General features: G+C 40.8%; 1 protein-coding gene across 11 annotated transcripts in view; it reads left to right on the top strand.

Annotated features, from left to right (window-relative positions):
• The window catches only part of BPTF (bromodomain PHD finger transcription factor), a 57,568-nt gene extending 43,056 nt beyond the window's left edge, over positions 1-14,512 (top strand). For 7 of the 11 annotated variants that reach the window (XM_063352584.1, XM_063352580.1, XM_063352582.1 and 4 more), the window contains 8 exons: positions 269-351; positions 2,886-3,111; positions 3,549-3,898; positions 7,197-7,370; positions 8,273-8,465; positions 9,479-9,563; positions 11,434-11,620; positions 13,672-14,512. In XM_063352584.1, the coding sequence (XP_063208654.1) occupies positions 269-351; positions 2,886-3,111; positions 3,549-3,898; positions 7,197-7,370; positions 8,273-8,465; positions 9,479-9,563; positions 11,434-11,620; positions 13,672-13,708 (1,335 nt within the window). In that variant the 3' untranslated portion in view covers positions 13,709-14,512. Of the gene's footprint in view, positions 1-268; positions 352-2,885; positions 3,112-3,548; positions 3,899-7,196; positions 7,371-8,272; positions 8,466-9,478; positions 9,564-11,433; positions 11,621-12,910 lie in introns of all 11 variants that reach the window. The other 4 variants (XM_063352586.1, XM_063352583.1, XM_063352579.1 and 1 more) reach the window with 3 other exon arrangements.

The following is a 14,512-nucleotide window of genomic DNA, read 5'->3' as shown; positions in this document are numbered from 1 at the left end:
AATTTACATTTAGTCCCTAGGTTTTAACTTGGCATAAGCAAAATATCCTACTCTGGGGGGGGTGGAGATGATGTTAATTTTCAATTTCATTTTCAAATAGTTGCTTTAAACAAGCACTGCTCCCCTGATAAAATCAGTTTTATTTCGTCACTGAAATAAATAACACTTTTTTTCTTTAAGTTAGGAAATGTCCTGGTTCTCCCAGTAATGTTATGAAATACTGGCTAAAGCTTTCCTGTTTTATTTTGGATTCTGTATCATCCTACAGGTGGTTATGAAACAGAATGCTGTCATAGAACACTTGAAACAGAAGAAGACACTGACTCCAGCTGAGAGGGAAGAAAATCAGAGGTGAATATCCATCATAGTGCATCTTTACGTGCAAAAGTTTTACATCTATAACATCCTTTAATGGTGGTATAATAAAACACTGGTTTGTAAAAACTTGCTTAAAGACATTTTGCTATTTTAAAAATTGGTTAAAGTAACAGTCATAATGACGTTCTTTAAGTAATCGAATCCTGTATATTCTCAATTTTATTTTGATTATATGTTTTTAAAGTGAAATTTTGTACTGCATGTGTTTAGAGCTGGCCACAGTTTTTAACTTCAAGGTACAAAACATCCTTGAAGGAGCACAGAATAGAGAATTAATGGTTCTCTTGCAGAAAAGCCTGGGTTTTGTTTATCCTTTATCATGGCAGTTTATTTCCATTCTTGGCCACTGTACATCCCACTCTACAGAAGGAGCTGAAGAATTGGGAGATAGCGCTATTCGACAAAAAAGGAGATTTTTATGCCTGAAGCTGCTAAACACAGATTTGGAGCGTTTGTCATTTGTCTTGGGTTATTTTGACTCCTTTTCACTCATGCAGTTGCTTCAGTCGGATAATCACAAGAGAGTGTGTGTGTTGTCAGTATGCAAAAGATTAATGTTTTCTATAAAATTTTGATCATCGAATCAGAGTACAAGCTTTGTTGATTACAACAGTATCACTAGGTGCTACTCACCTAATGTTCGCAATCGCGTCGAGAATAAGAGGTGTTATCGTATACTCTTCATGTAACGGTGTCCACAAGAGTTCTAACTAGCTTGCTTTGTGGTACAGCTGTCTTGTCTTCTCCAGAAGTGTAGTTGGGCTATCTTTCCTGGTGAAAAAACAGACTAAACCGAGTAGATACAGTTCAGGTAAAAAGAGCAAAGTAAACAAAATGGTACTGCCCTACAAAACAGCTAGCGTATTACACTGTCATCAAAATACGGATGTATATCAAAAGACAATACGTCTGAGCCGAAGAGTACGGAGTTAACAGCAGCTGCTTGCCCTGGCCGTTGCTATTTTGTTGTTTGCTTCCAGCTCATGTGTCAATGGGAGTTATTTTTCACGGTCACTCTGGCAACGAGAAGCATTGTTTTCTAGAGGGTTTGAAATAGAATGGGAAGGGAAAAGTAAATTCAGAAGAACCAAAATACATTCATTTTCTGATTGAAATATAAAGCAGAATAAATGAAAATTGCAGAACAAATGAGCAGGAAAAGAGATTTATAAAGCAGATGAAAAATTAAGCCTGAGTTGTCATTAGTGAAGAAATTGGGAACCGTTTTATAGTGAATTTGATGCACTGAAAAATCAGTCCTTATGGCAAAACACAAAAACTTAGTAATATTTGGTGGTCACTGGAGGGTGGAAATGTATGTTTTGGAAGTTGTTACAGGCTTCCGGCTTGCTTTCATCCCACATCAGAATAAACAACATCCAGTTCTTTCAAACACGTGTGTGGAAACTGAACCGAGTTGTCGTGGCTTTGGCCGGATGGGCCCATCAGAACAACAGATGGCCCTCCCCCCCGCTCTCCTCAGAGGGGAGAGGAAGGGATAAGGAGATTTACGAGTTTAGAAAAAGAACTAAACTACTTTAATGAAAATAATAATAAATAAGAAAATAGTAAATAATAATAGAATAATAAAAATTAAAGAAAAAAGTATACAATATATACAAAACCGTATCCAGCTCCCAGGATGACGATGGCGTCACCAGCAGACACAGGGAAAGTCCCAGACTGGAGTCAGCGATGGAGAGGAGCTGAATTCCGGAACTAGAGTCCGGAGTGCTCGGATCGGGATCAAAGGCAGACGAACAGACAGGGTCCTCCTCAGACGTCGGCCATTGAAGAAAGAGCGAGCCAGAGCCCCCTTGCCCCTTTGATCCCTCAGCTTTTATACTGAGCGTGGTGCAGATGGGATGGAACACCCTGTTGGGCAGTTTGGGGTCCCCTGTCCCGTCTGCTCCTCCCTGCAGGTGGGACCCCTCTATGCTTCCACGCTTCCGACCCTCTAACAGGGCAAGCAGCGAAGTTAGCTGACCTTGGTTGTTATAGCAATAAGTCTAAGCAAGAGCCCCTGTGCATACAGTTCCTTGGTGTAATCAGGTCTTACCACTCTGAGAGTGAGCGGTTTCTAAAGAATATGCTGTTAATTTCAGGCTTTAGTCAGTTAGAAGAGGCCCAGCTAAAAAGTAAAATTACAAATCAGAAAATTGGTTCTGTTTTACCTCAAACCAGGACACAAGTGAAAATACCTCTCATCGTACCGAAGCCTAAGCTCTGGTTGGAGTTTTGTAGGGGAAGGAGAGGAACGATCAGTAACATGAAATTGGGACTGGCCCTCTTGAGCCTAACTAGGGACGTCATCTCTCCCCGCGGTGTTCTAGTAAATAAGTGGGAGTGGGAGCAATGTGTGTTACTGAATTTACCTGGTAGTCTTAAGAAATGTAGTAATTTAGCTTGCGACTTGCAGAGACTGGAGAATTAAGTGGTTCTGCATTCTCAACTGGGGATAAATAGGCAGCTCAGCACAACGTACTTTTCCTTTATTTCTTCCCCAGAATGATTGTGTGCAACCAAGTGATGAAATATATTCTGGATAAGATAGACAAAGAGGAAAAACAGGCAGCTAAGAAACGAAAACGAGAAGAGAGCGTAGAACAGAAGCGCAGTAAACAGAATGCTACTAAGCTCTCGGCTCTGCTCTTCAAGCATAAAGAACAGCTGAAAGCTGAAATATTGAAAAAAAGAGCACTTCTGGACAAGGATCTACAAATTGAAGTGCAGGTAAGGACAGGTATTCTCAAAGACTAATTTGATTTTAGGGTGGGGAGAACATTTCTGCGTTCATTTTTGATTTATCTGTTCGCTCAGTGAGCGTTTAAAGAAAGATACGGGAAGAAGTTCCTGTTGCGGATGCGCAGATCTCTGCGAAGCTGGTATATGTCCTTTTTATGCTTCTTGGGTTCCTCTGGACTGAAATTGCCTTGTTTCCTGAAACAGCTTCTGATAAATTACAGCCAACGGGTCATAGTAGGCTAAGAGTGTCATCCCTTAATGTTATGTGAATTGTAGGTTAAGCACATTTAAAAAATTGCATATTTAAATGGCTTTAATTATTTTCTTTTGGTTAAGCATTGGGATTTATGTCTAGATTTTAATCCCGTCCTGGAATAATCACATGAAGTCCCTCACTCTCTATTTATTCGTTTAACATACTTCAGGAGGAGCTAAAGAAAGACTTGACTAAAATTAAGAAAGAAAAAGAAAAAGCCCAGGCAGCTGCCGCGGCAGCAGCAGCCGCAGCTGCAGCAGCCGCAGCTGCAGCCGCTGCACCACCGCCGCCGCCACCACTGCCACCGCCGCCACCGCCGCAGCACGCAGCCGGCGTCACCTCCTCCTCCTCCACCACCGTCCCGATGCCAGTATCCTCCCAGAAGAGGAAGCGAGAGGAGGAGAAAGATTCGTCAGCTTCCAAGTCCAAGAAAAAGAAAATGATTTCTACTACCTCAAAGGAAACAAAGAAGGACACAAAGCTTTACTGCATCTGTAAAACGCCTTACGATGAGTCTAAGTGAGTAGCCAACGCCGTAGCCCTCTCCTGTGTATTCCTAGCTTTAGCTTTAGTGTTTAGCTGTTAGTGCAAGGTAGTGCTAGAACCGGAGATAGGGTAGCAGGTGTTATTGCAGTGATCACTAAGGCATAAAGAATAAAGTCTCTGTTTTCCACTAGCAGTTACAAAACTATTAACATACTTGATTTATACTATTAATGTACATGATTTATATTTCTACTTGTTTGCATGTTTCCATTGTATGACCTTTCTGTCTCACATGCACATACTCTTTTTTTTTCCTCCTCTCTCTTATTCTTTCTTTTGCCGTTTTGCCTCTGCCTCGGAAGCAAGTGACAATTTGGTTTGAGCAATTTCTTGTGCACAAGTAGCTGGTGTTCTTTAGAAATAGCTTTGGTACCGTCTTCCAATAAATTACTGGTTTTTGGTAAGTCAATAGGCAGTAAAGGGCGTTCCGAGTTCCTGGAGTGCGGTTCACTTTGGACAATGTTTCAGGCAGAAATGTTTTCTGTGTGTTATAATTTACATCCCAGGGTTGATAAAAAAAAGAACGTGTAAGCATTTGACAAAGTGAAAACTGCAGTTCTCTGTAGTTTGATTCTGACTGTGGACGAGGAAAAATATTTACGCTATGTACAAAGTTTGTGAAGAAATTTCGTAGGTGCTGGAGCGGAGGATTGAATGGGTTGCAGGGGACAGCGTTACGCAGTCCTGCTTAAGCTAGAAGTGACTACCATCAGTAACTAGCAATGGTTAACATGTGATAGCTGTGTAGAGATGTATGTAAATAAATTTGACTTCACACCAGTTCCAAGTGAGTATGTGTCTGCTCAACAAGTGACAATACCAAAGAGTATTAATTGGTGTCGTTTGGTGGTGATTGAAGTGCTGATAACAGGAGGAAAGGGTAGAGGTGGAGCGGTGCTTTCACGCCAGCAAGGGTTCTTCATTCCACAGCTGGGGCCAGGACTAGGGGATCTCTTGAGGTTCCTTCTAGCCTTTTATTTTTTTAGTATATAGATGTATTTCCAAATGAAGTTGAGGTCTTTGGGTTTTTTCACCTTGCCTTGCTGTTCAGCAGCTCTGACCATTACACCAGCGTGGGGAAGGGCACGGCTCTCTGTGCTGCCGTCGCTGTAGGAACAGCGGGTTTCTGATGCTGCTGTTAATTCACTGTTCATTCTAAGGGATGTCTAAGGGATATCTCGCTTCAAGTCAGAACGTTGTGTTAGGCTTTCTGTCACCCAGTAAACTTAGGAGGATACCCTGTTCTCGTTTGGTCGTGATACCGAACACAGGTCTGTGTGTTACCGCTGCCCTTGTTAGTGAGCGATAGAGCTGTCACAAAACTAAAACGGGATGAACGAATTCTGTGGGCAAAAGGATTCATCAGACTCACTCCAGCTCCAGTGGGCGTTTGAGTAAGCTGGTGAGAAATGTGGGCACAGGGTGAGTTTTGGAGGCCTGAATTGAGAACTGTGCTTAAATGCACAGAATAAAAACTTCAAGAAAATGAAATGTTAACAACTTAGTAGTATACTTAGCAATATGATTCAGTTCAGCTGCTTTGCTTTTTATGAATTCTAAATTTTATGTTCTTGCAAACGGTGACTGTACTGTTGAACCACATTATCCTTTCATTTTCCTATGTATATAGGCATCAGATACTCCTCTTTGTGCTGGTGTCTGTCTTCTACTTCAGAAAAGATAGATGTGCTGCTTGAAAAGCTAATTTGTGGTATATTGTGAATACCCGATGCATTTTTTAGGACGTAGTAAATCCTCAAAAGTCGTTCTGTTGTGTATTTTATTGCAAATCTCTTACGTTTAGTTCTGGTTTGTGATACTCCAGGGCTGTAAGGATTTGCTCATGCTGGTTTCGAGGGTGGTCAGTAAGGGTATCCTTCTAAGATTCCTACTGAGATTCCAACGTATTTGTTAAAGCATCGTGTGACACCCGTTCCACATTCTGGTGCCAAGGTTCGGCATCTACATCCAGGCCTAAACGTGCTTCCAGATCACCAGGAGCAAACAGACGCGGTCCCTCTTGGCGAGAGGACACGGGCTGAATCGCTGGTGATAGTTGTCGGAAGGAGCCGTGTCTGCCCATTCTTTATGGAAGGTTGGGTTGTATGATAATGTTATTTTTTTTTTTTTTGATTTGTCTGACTGAAAATTAAGAGAAAAGGGAGGATCTGAGTATGCGGGACGTATGCAGATGCCCAAGAAATTAGAGATGCTTGTTTTGTGGAACACGTGCTAGCTTCTGTCCTGTTGCTGGTGTGCAGTGTCCGGCGGGCAGTGCTTGCAGGCGGGGGGCAGGAATTCCTACAGCAGCACCTGGCAGGTGGTTGGCAGTCTCCAAAATTTAGGAGGATGGAGGTTCTGAGTCAGCTTGCTTTTGCTTAGGCAGAGAGAATGGATGTGTAACTTCGCCCATCTGGTTGGTTGTCACTAGTCATAGGTATGTTTTGAGATATCCATACACAAAATGTCAAACATCCTTGCATAATATTTTACGGTTTTGTCATCATTCTGTGCAAGGTCCCATTCCCATGATTCTGTACCTGGTCCCCTTCGCTTTGTGTCATACCACATCTGGTTCCGTCACACAGCTGTGTCTGAGAGTAGACATTATTCTCTGAAGAAAGGTCCACGTTCCAATTTGTTGCAATTTTGAGTAGTTTAATATGTTTTTCAGTGCGCCCTTCCCTCCCCCCCCCCCCCAAAAAAAAAAAGGCAATTACGACAACCATGTCCTGACCCAGTTTTCTTTCATATCATGTTATACCAATATGTACCCTACCCATGGCTGGTATGCATGTTCTTCGTAGTATACTCGTAACTCCTAGTTGGTGTTTGCGCTTTGCTTTTGTTTTTTAAATTAACTGAGACCTACATTTTCAAATCTTAAGGAAATGTTTCAGTGGCTTTTGAGCTACGGTTTTGAAAATGTAAATCTTTTTCTTTGGCCTTGTCTTTTTGTGCCTTTTACAGTTTTTCACACACGCATTGGAGACATACGTTTTTAGCCCAGTTTTGTCAAAAGTCTGGTTACATATTGATGTGCATTTTAATGAACTGTCAATTTAAAATTGACCCAAGTGACCTTACTGACAGCATAGCGGCAGCATGAGATGTTAGTTTGTGAGGCTAGAATGCTAGGAAGCAGGGAAACCAAGACAGAAAATTGAAGAAACAGGCCAGCGAGAAAGCGCATCAGGGAGAAGAGCAGGGAAAAGTGCCATGCCATTTGAAATGACAATTACATTGTCATTTTCATTGTGAATACTTTTAGGTTCTATATTGGCTGTGATCTTTGTACTAACTGGTATCATGGAGAATGTGTTGGCATCACAGAAAAGGAGGCTAAGAAAATGGATGTGTACATCTGTAATGATTGTAAACGGGCACAAGAGGGCAGCAGTGAGGAATTGTACTGTATCTGCAGAACACCTTATGATGAGTCGCAGTGAGTTCTGATAAGAACCTCTTCTTTGATGTTTAGGTAGCAAACTGCTCTGACTGTGGTTACCTGTTCCTTACAAAGCAAAACCGAAGTTACTCTGCATATGTTGTACTCGTTTGTAATACCGATTGCTTTTCAGTAATTGTCTTCCTCTCCAAAATGTTTCTATACAGTAAATGTTTAGGAAAAGTGACGTTTTCAGGGTGGTGAAAATGTGTTGGTTTTGTTTGTTTGTCTTAAAAAAAAAAAAAAAAAACAAAAAAAAACCAAAAAACCCGTGTACTTTAAATTGGGAATTTTATTTTTTTCTTTCTTTCTTTAACGAGGGATGGTTAGATTAAAAGACAAATGTAGTATTTAGTGGAATTTTTTGTGCTTTAGTCTGATCTGGGTAGAAAGTATAATTTTCATATGGGGGTATATGGTCGGTATCTTTACTATAAGGCTTTGTGTCATAGATTCCCCCTCCCGTATTCAATTACAAGACTGAAGCTTCCATTTGAAAAACGGCTGTACAGAGTGAAACGAGCCCTAGTTGTAGCCCAGTTTGCACAAAATGTATCTTGAATTATTTTGGAATACTGGTTGGGTGAGACTTCTGGCATTACACTGTTCCTTTCAACTCTAAAGCAGAGGAATGAGTTTTGAAATCTTGATTGCTTGAAAGTGCCTAGTATAAAATCTAGAAACTAATTTTGAAATGGTCTGTAATTTAGCCTGTTTGCAAATACAAAAGCAGTTTGAATAGTGTAATTAGAATTTGTCCGTCTGAAATATTACGTTACGCTGTTGTACTTGATCGTGCCGAGTATCTGCTTGCGTGCAGGGGATTGCAGGCTTATGTATTTAAATGTGACCGTTGTATTCCACAGATCAAGTCGCTAACATTTTTGTGGCTCTTGCAGATTTTACATTGGCTGCGACCGATGTCAGAACTGGTATCACGGGCGCTGTGTTGGCATCTTACAAAGCGAGGCAGATCTCATTGATGAGTACGTGTGTCCGCAGTGTCAGTCCACCGAAGATGCCATGACTGTGCTCAGTCCACTAACTGATAAAGATTATGAAGGCTTAAGGAGAGTACTACGTTCCTTACAGGTGGGAATCAGGGTGGCAGCAAAGCGGAGAGATGTACTCTGTAGGACATATCTAGGGAGTAGGCTTTGATTTCTCTTCTAGTAGTTTTGAGACTTTATAAAAAGGAAATCGCAAAGCTTTTTTTTCTTTGTGAGAAATGCCACTGTGTCAGCTGCAAACTTGATTGGTATTATAGTGCTGAGGAGTATTTACAATAATTAGTATATCACTGGTTCTGAGGTAGCGAAACTAAACAGTCTCTTCAGGGGAAGGCTTTTAAAGGAAGCAGGTTTACGCAGAGTACCAAAAGGCGGAGCGGCAGCCTCACTGCACAGCGTGTAGAAGGTGCGATGTTCTGCTCTCAGATTAGTTTTCTGTAATTTCTGGCCTATGTTTCTCTACTTTAATCTCAGAGATACTAGATTTCAAGAGCGTTCCCACAGACAGTCGTTATCAGCGTGTAAATGATGGCGTCCTGATAATAAGGATTACCTCGCTGTCTGTTACAGCATATTTCTGGTTTATCTGTCACTCCCAGATAGGCCTTTGCTGCTACAACTGTAAAGAAGTTTTCAGAATTTGGGTAAAATAATTGTGTGGTAACAGAAATCCTCAAAGAGCAGCGTTTTGTGTTGTCCTATATTTTGCAGACATTTGTGAAAACACATTAATTTTAGAGTACTTGGAAGTGAAAACAGTGGCTGATTTCTGGGTGCGAAGAGCCAAGCGCTCTCGGTAAATTCCTTGCATCCTTTTCTATGCAGCCTGTGTAGCGCCGTATCCTGTTATGTCTGAATTTCACGTTGTTTCCCGTTTTGAAGACCAACTACTCAGTCATTGACACTGAGCTTTAAAATTTAAAACTTTACCCAGTCATCAGATGAGAACTAGTTACCTCTTCGTGTAATGCTGCGCTTCTTCCTTAAATTCATCTCTAGACCCCAACAGATAAAAGCATAATGAAAATATTTAGCTAATAATAGCGCAAATTTAACTTAATTATTTTTTTTAATTGTATCTTGTTTTCCTGACAGGCTCACAAGATGGCATGGCCGTTCCTAGAACCAGTAGATCCCAACGATGCACCAGACTATTATGGTGTCATTAAAGAGCCGATGGGTAAGTGTTTCTGAGCAATAGCGCGAGTGAGTGGATTCGGGTTTTCGAATGTCAAATTAATTGCCTGCTGAGCATTTCCGTCCTAGGGATCTTGAAGATATGTTCTGCAGAATACACAGTTTTTGCTGTTAGGCAGATGAAACAATGTGATTTCTCACTGATATATTTAGAAGCTCACGAGGGTTAATATATCTACTTTGAGCTAACTTCTTAGCTCTAAATACTGTTGGACTGATGTATAAAATGGGAAATTCAGTTCAGCAGTAGGATAGAATTCTTGGTTTTAGATTACTGCATTTATTTCAAGAGGACAATTTTGCTATGTTTTGCTTTGCTTGGCTTTTTTCTGTCTTTGTGCACCAGTTCCTCCTACAAAGGGGGGTTGCGTACTCTGGAGTTTGAGGAGAACGCGGTGCTAATACAGTTAAGTGTGACGTGCGGCTGAAGGTGGAGTTTAAAATTATCTTCATCCGACTTGGTGGTGTACTAAATTTCATGCTGTATGTAATTCGTCTTTAAAGCTAGATGAACAAGAGTTGGTTCAAGCGCTGGGCGGGGGAAGTGGCAGAGGAGATGCGGCAGCTTCACAGTGTTTTACTCTGATCTCAGTAGACCGTAGCAATTAGCTAGGAATAAGCTAGGTAAGCATGTGAATGTGAAACCTCTTGGGGACATCTGCCTCCTGCCAGAAATGGTGTTGCTAAATGTTATTCCTTTCCCTACAGTTACTGAACCCGTACCTTTTCACACGTCTCAGTGAGAGCTGGTGTAGCGTTTGATCTTTCCCACCTACTCCTTATTGATCCCACAAATAGGAAAGTTAAATTTAGTATCTTGACAAAATTATAGTACGTTGACTGAAAATAATACCTTGCTTAGGAATCGTCTCCTTTTCTGTTCCAAAGTTTTGGATTGTGCCGTTATGAAAATGCTAAACAGTGCCTGCTCTGTAATTGATGGGTTAAAGTTGATAAGGAAAGCTCAAGTAATAACGTAATTAAGCATATGATGGTTGACTGAAGTGAACAAAAGTGTATTCAGCTCTTTCTGATGTAACTAGCAGGAAAATAAAGTTGTCAGTTTGCAAGTAAACGTGTAAAATACACGGGGTAATCTGGGCCCATCTAGGTTTGTTTTTACACATTCTGGCATGACTGGCATTTCAAAGTAAGCATTTTAAGGGCATTTTCCAAGGGCAGGTCATTGTTTTTCCAGCTAAAAGTGCCCCTATACATTTAGACAGATACATTTGTAATTGGCAGTTCTCGTTCCTCTCCCTCTTTCTAATTTACATTTGCATTAAAGTAGGACAATCGCTGCTTGCTTCACCGTTCCGGTCTCATTAATGTGTCTAGTCAGAATGAGAGCACCGGCATTTTGCATGATCCTGCACTTGAAATCTCTTTCATCTGTGCCATGAGGTAACGCGCGTATGCCCACGAGAACTGGTAACTCATTCAAAGCCAACCAGGAGTTCAAACAAATCATCAGAAGGTCCGATAGCTGCTACCTGTACGCGCAGGACTCGCGCCTCAGTGAGGGCTGTAGAGAAAAGAAAGCACAAGTAACTGAGTCCAGATTTGTCTGACTTTTTTTTTTCTCCTTAATTTCTTCAGAAAAAGCAAGTAGCTTCCTGCAAAGACCCAAGTTTTCCAATGTCATTTTGATACTTGCATTTTACTTTAGCTGCAGACGGCATCTCCACGTGTAAGCGTGGATCCTGAAGGAGACCTGCTGGTGTCACCGCCTCACAGCCAGCGTTCGGGGAAAGCAACTAACCGAGATAGGCTTTGCTTCCCACAGCCTCACAATACGAGCTTCTGTTTGGGATGAAAATGTCTCATTTTAATAATCTTTCGTTTCTTTAAAGACCTTGCCACCATGGAGGAAAGAATACTGAAACGTTACTACAAAAAGGTCACGGAATTTGTGGCAGATATGACCAAAATTTTTGATAACTGTCGTTACTACAATCCAAGCGACTCCCCTTTTTACCAGTGTGCAGAAGTTCTCGAATCATTCTTTGTACAGAAACTAAAAGGATTTAAGGCAAGCAGGTAAGCTAAAATCTTCCTCATCTGCTCTTCGTCCTCATGTTCTGTTGTCCCCTAAAATCTCCTTAATGCTTTTGTCAGCTTCCCTTGCATTCGTACAGGGATTTGCCGCTCCGTGCGCTTTCCTGGACAACAGCTTTTCTTTTCAAGGGGAAAAAAAAATAAAAATCTGTTCTGTAATAGCCAGCTGTCATTTTCCATCAAAATTAAGGCTTAAATATGATTTTATGGAGGTTACTTTGTAATGTTTGTTCAAAATGAGTTGTTAGATGCAAATTTGGGCAGTGTCGTAAATGATTTTGGAACGACACTTTCAGTCATGGCTGCAGAACACTTCCCGAGACTCCTTTCTGACCGGGACAAATCCTGCGGTCGCGTTGTTCTGGTCATGGTCTGCTGCGCGCTGAGTACTGTTCAGATGCCAAAAAGAGACAGCCCTTCCGTGAAGCTTATGATCTAGTGAAGGAGATTAAAATAATTTTTACTACCTTCTCTCATCTTTTTATGATTTCCCATATTTGAAATGGGGAGAAAAAGTAAGGTTTAAAGTAAGATATGGAAAACTGAACACAATTCAAAATTAACTACTTAAAATTAAACTTATTTTTTATAATGTTTTTCTGTCGAAGAATCGATGTAGAGCATTTCCCTAAAGAAGACGACTAGGCAGCTCTGCTGCAGTTTTTTTTCTTTTTCTTGCCGACTCTGTCTGGCAGCCCGCACAGGGCAGTCGTGTGGCTCCAGCCAGATTATCATGGGATAATTCGTCCAGCTGCTCCTAAACCCGGCTTACTCGCCCCAGCCACGGCGCGCACGGATCTCGGCAGTATCACTGGTGTGTCGCAGCATCAGCCACCTGTGAGGGTCACGCGTGCCGGGTGCCTGTCAGCCGCGCTCAGGAGTGCTGTGAGTGCAGGGGCTGCGGTTGTCCGCCCGGCTGTAGGGTGAAGGCTGTAGCAGGCTGCCGCTCCAAAGGTTCATGCGGGATTAGGTCCATCTGTAATTAACCAAATGGAAAGCTCCGCTATGTGTCCGGCATTGTGGAAGCTGTCCGATTTTCAGCACGCAGCGAGGGTAGGATCGATAAGAAGGGATGGGATCAAATGAATTAGTCCAGCATTTTTCTTTCCAATTTAACACTGCATTAATGGTTTTTATCAGGTAGTTTTCAACTCATGTTTCCGTCATCTTGCTTTAGCTGGTTATCCGGCATTTTGCACGCTGATTTCTTTGCTGCATCTTATTTGTTATTGTTTTTCATTTATACCATCCGTCTTCTTTCTTTTCTTGCAGATTGTGATATCTTTAGTCTGAACTTTTTAACTGGAGTCAAAACTGGATGTTGGGGTCACTTTGTTTTATTGTACAATTCGATGACATTAAACTGCCCTAAAAATCCAGATCATTTGTCTAAAAAGTAAATGTTGTGGAGTTTTTGGTTTTTGTTACCGGCAAACGTGTGCTGGTAAACATAACTGTATTAACAAAAAAACTGTCCCATTCCTCGAATACTGTATTGAGAAAAACGAAAAATTCATTTTGGAAACCGTGTATTTTATTGTTTTATTTTCAGTCACTAATAAAACTGTGAATGTCAAAGAGGAGTTTTGCTGAACTCTGATTAGCAAAAATGTGATTTTTTTTAACATGCCTGTTCAGTTTTTTCTATTAAGTTAACCCAAAGACTTCTTGAATAAATTTAAGCAAAGTATACGTTATTATAAATAGTCACAATTTAAAATGTCTTTTTTTTTTTTAATGGACTACTATTATGTAAATATGAAAGTAAAACTGATTTCAGGCATCTTGGAATATTCCAGTGACACGCTGCGTTTTACAAGTACTGAAATATTTGTATACTGCAGGAGAAAATGTGCTTAAAATTCAGAGAGAATTCTTTTAAGTGTTCTTCTTGTCTGAAGGGGGAAAAAATAAATGGAAGCAACATGGTGGTAGTTCCCTCCTTGTGCTTTACCCTCGGCAACACCTTTGTGGCAACTGTGTTCTCCAACATGAAGGGTGCTTAATTCTTGACTTTCTTCTGCGTTCTGCAGGTCCCATAACAACAAACTGCAGTCTACAGCTTCTTAGAGTTCAGCGTGTTAACCTAACACACGAGCAAGAATCTGGTTGTCTGAAATTTTTAACTGAGAAGCCAGATGTTTTTAGTCAGGTTATCCTGACGAGACTTGATGTAAACTGCGTTTTTATTGGTCACAACAGTCAAATTATATTCTTGGCTTATTTTGTCCAAAGGACAAAGAAATAAAAATCAGCAGCACCACTTTCTTGTCAAGATCAAATTGTTGTACTATTGTGGCAGAAGCAGGAAAACTTTGTTTTGTTGAAGGAGAGAGAGAAAGAGAGCAAGAAAAAAAGATACAGTAAATGGGGTCACGTTTAACTCCATGGAAATGCCACGTCTGTTCTTCAGTGAAGAAGCTGGTTTAAAGTCCACACAGAAAACTTTGACTGTATTTATTTATTGTTGCAAAAAAGACGCTTTTTTATTGCTGCCCTCATTTGTCAGCTAATTATTTTTTCTTATAAATCCAGCCCCGGTCACATGTAATCCATTCTGTATCTTAACATGATTCCTGTAGGTAAAAGTACAAGAAGACCTCTAGGTGTCTTTTCTTTCTATGAAAGGAGCTGCTATGTACACATGTGCACACACACACAACTGGGAATCAACAATGAGTTTATCATTCATGGTAGATAAAAACAATTAAGCTTGCATAAAAGTTGGGCTGAGTGGTCATGGACTACAGACTCTGTTGCCTTGAATATAACAGTACAATTTGTCATTTACTCTGCACCAGACTGAAACGAGTAAAATCTATTTGAAGGTATCTTGTTTGTAAACATTTGTCAGATTCTAATTTTTTTCTTTTG

Source organism: Chroicocephalus ridibundus, chromosome 14 (genome assembly GCF_963924245.1).
Source record: "Chroicocephalus ridibundus chromosome 14, bChrRid1.1, whole genome shotgun sequence".
In the NCBI taxonomy this organism is placed as follows: domain Eukaryota; kingdom Metazoa; phylum Chordata; class Aves; order Charadriiformes; family Laridae; genus Chroicocephalus; species Chroicocephalus ridibundus.
The sequence above is the reverse complement of the archived record's forward strand: the minus strand, read 5'-3'. Positions and strand labels throughout refer to the sequence as shown.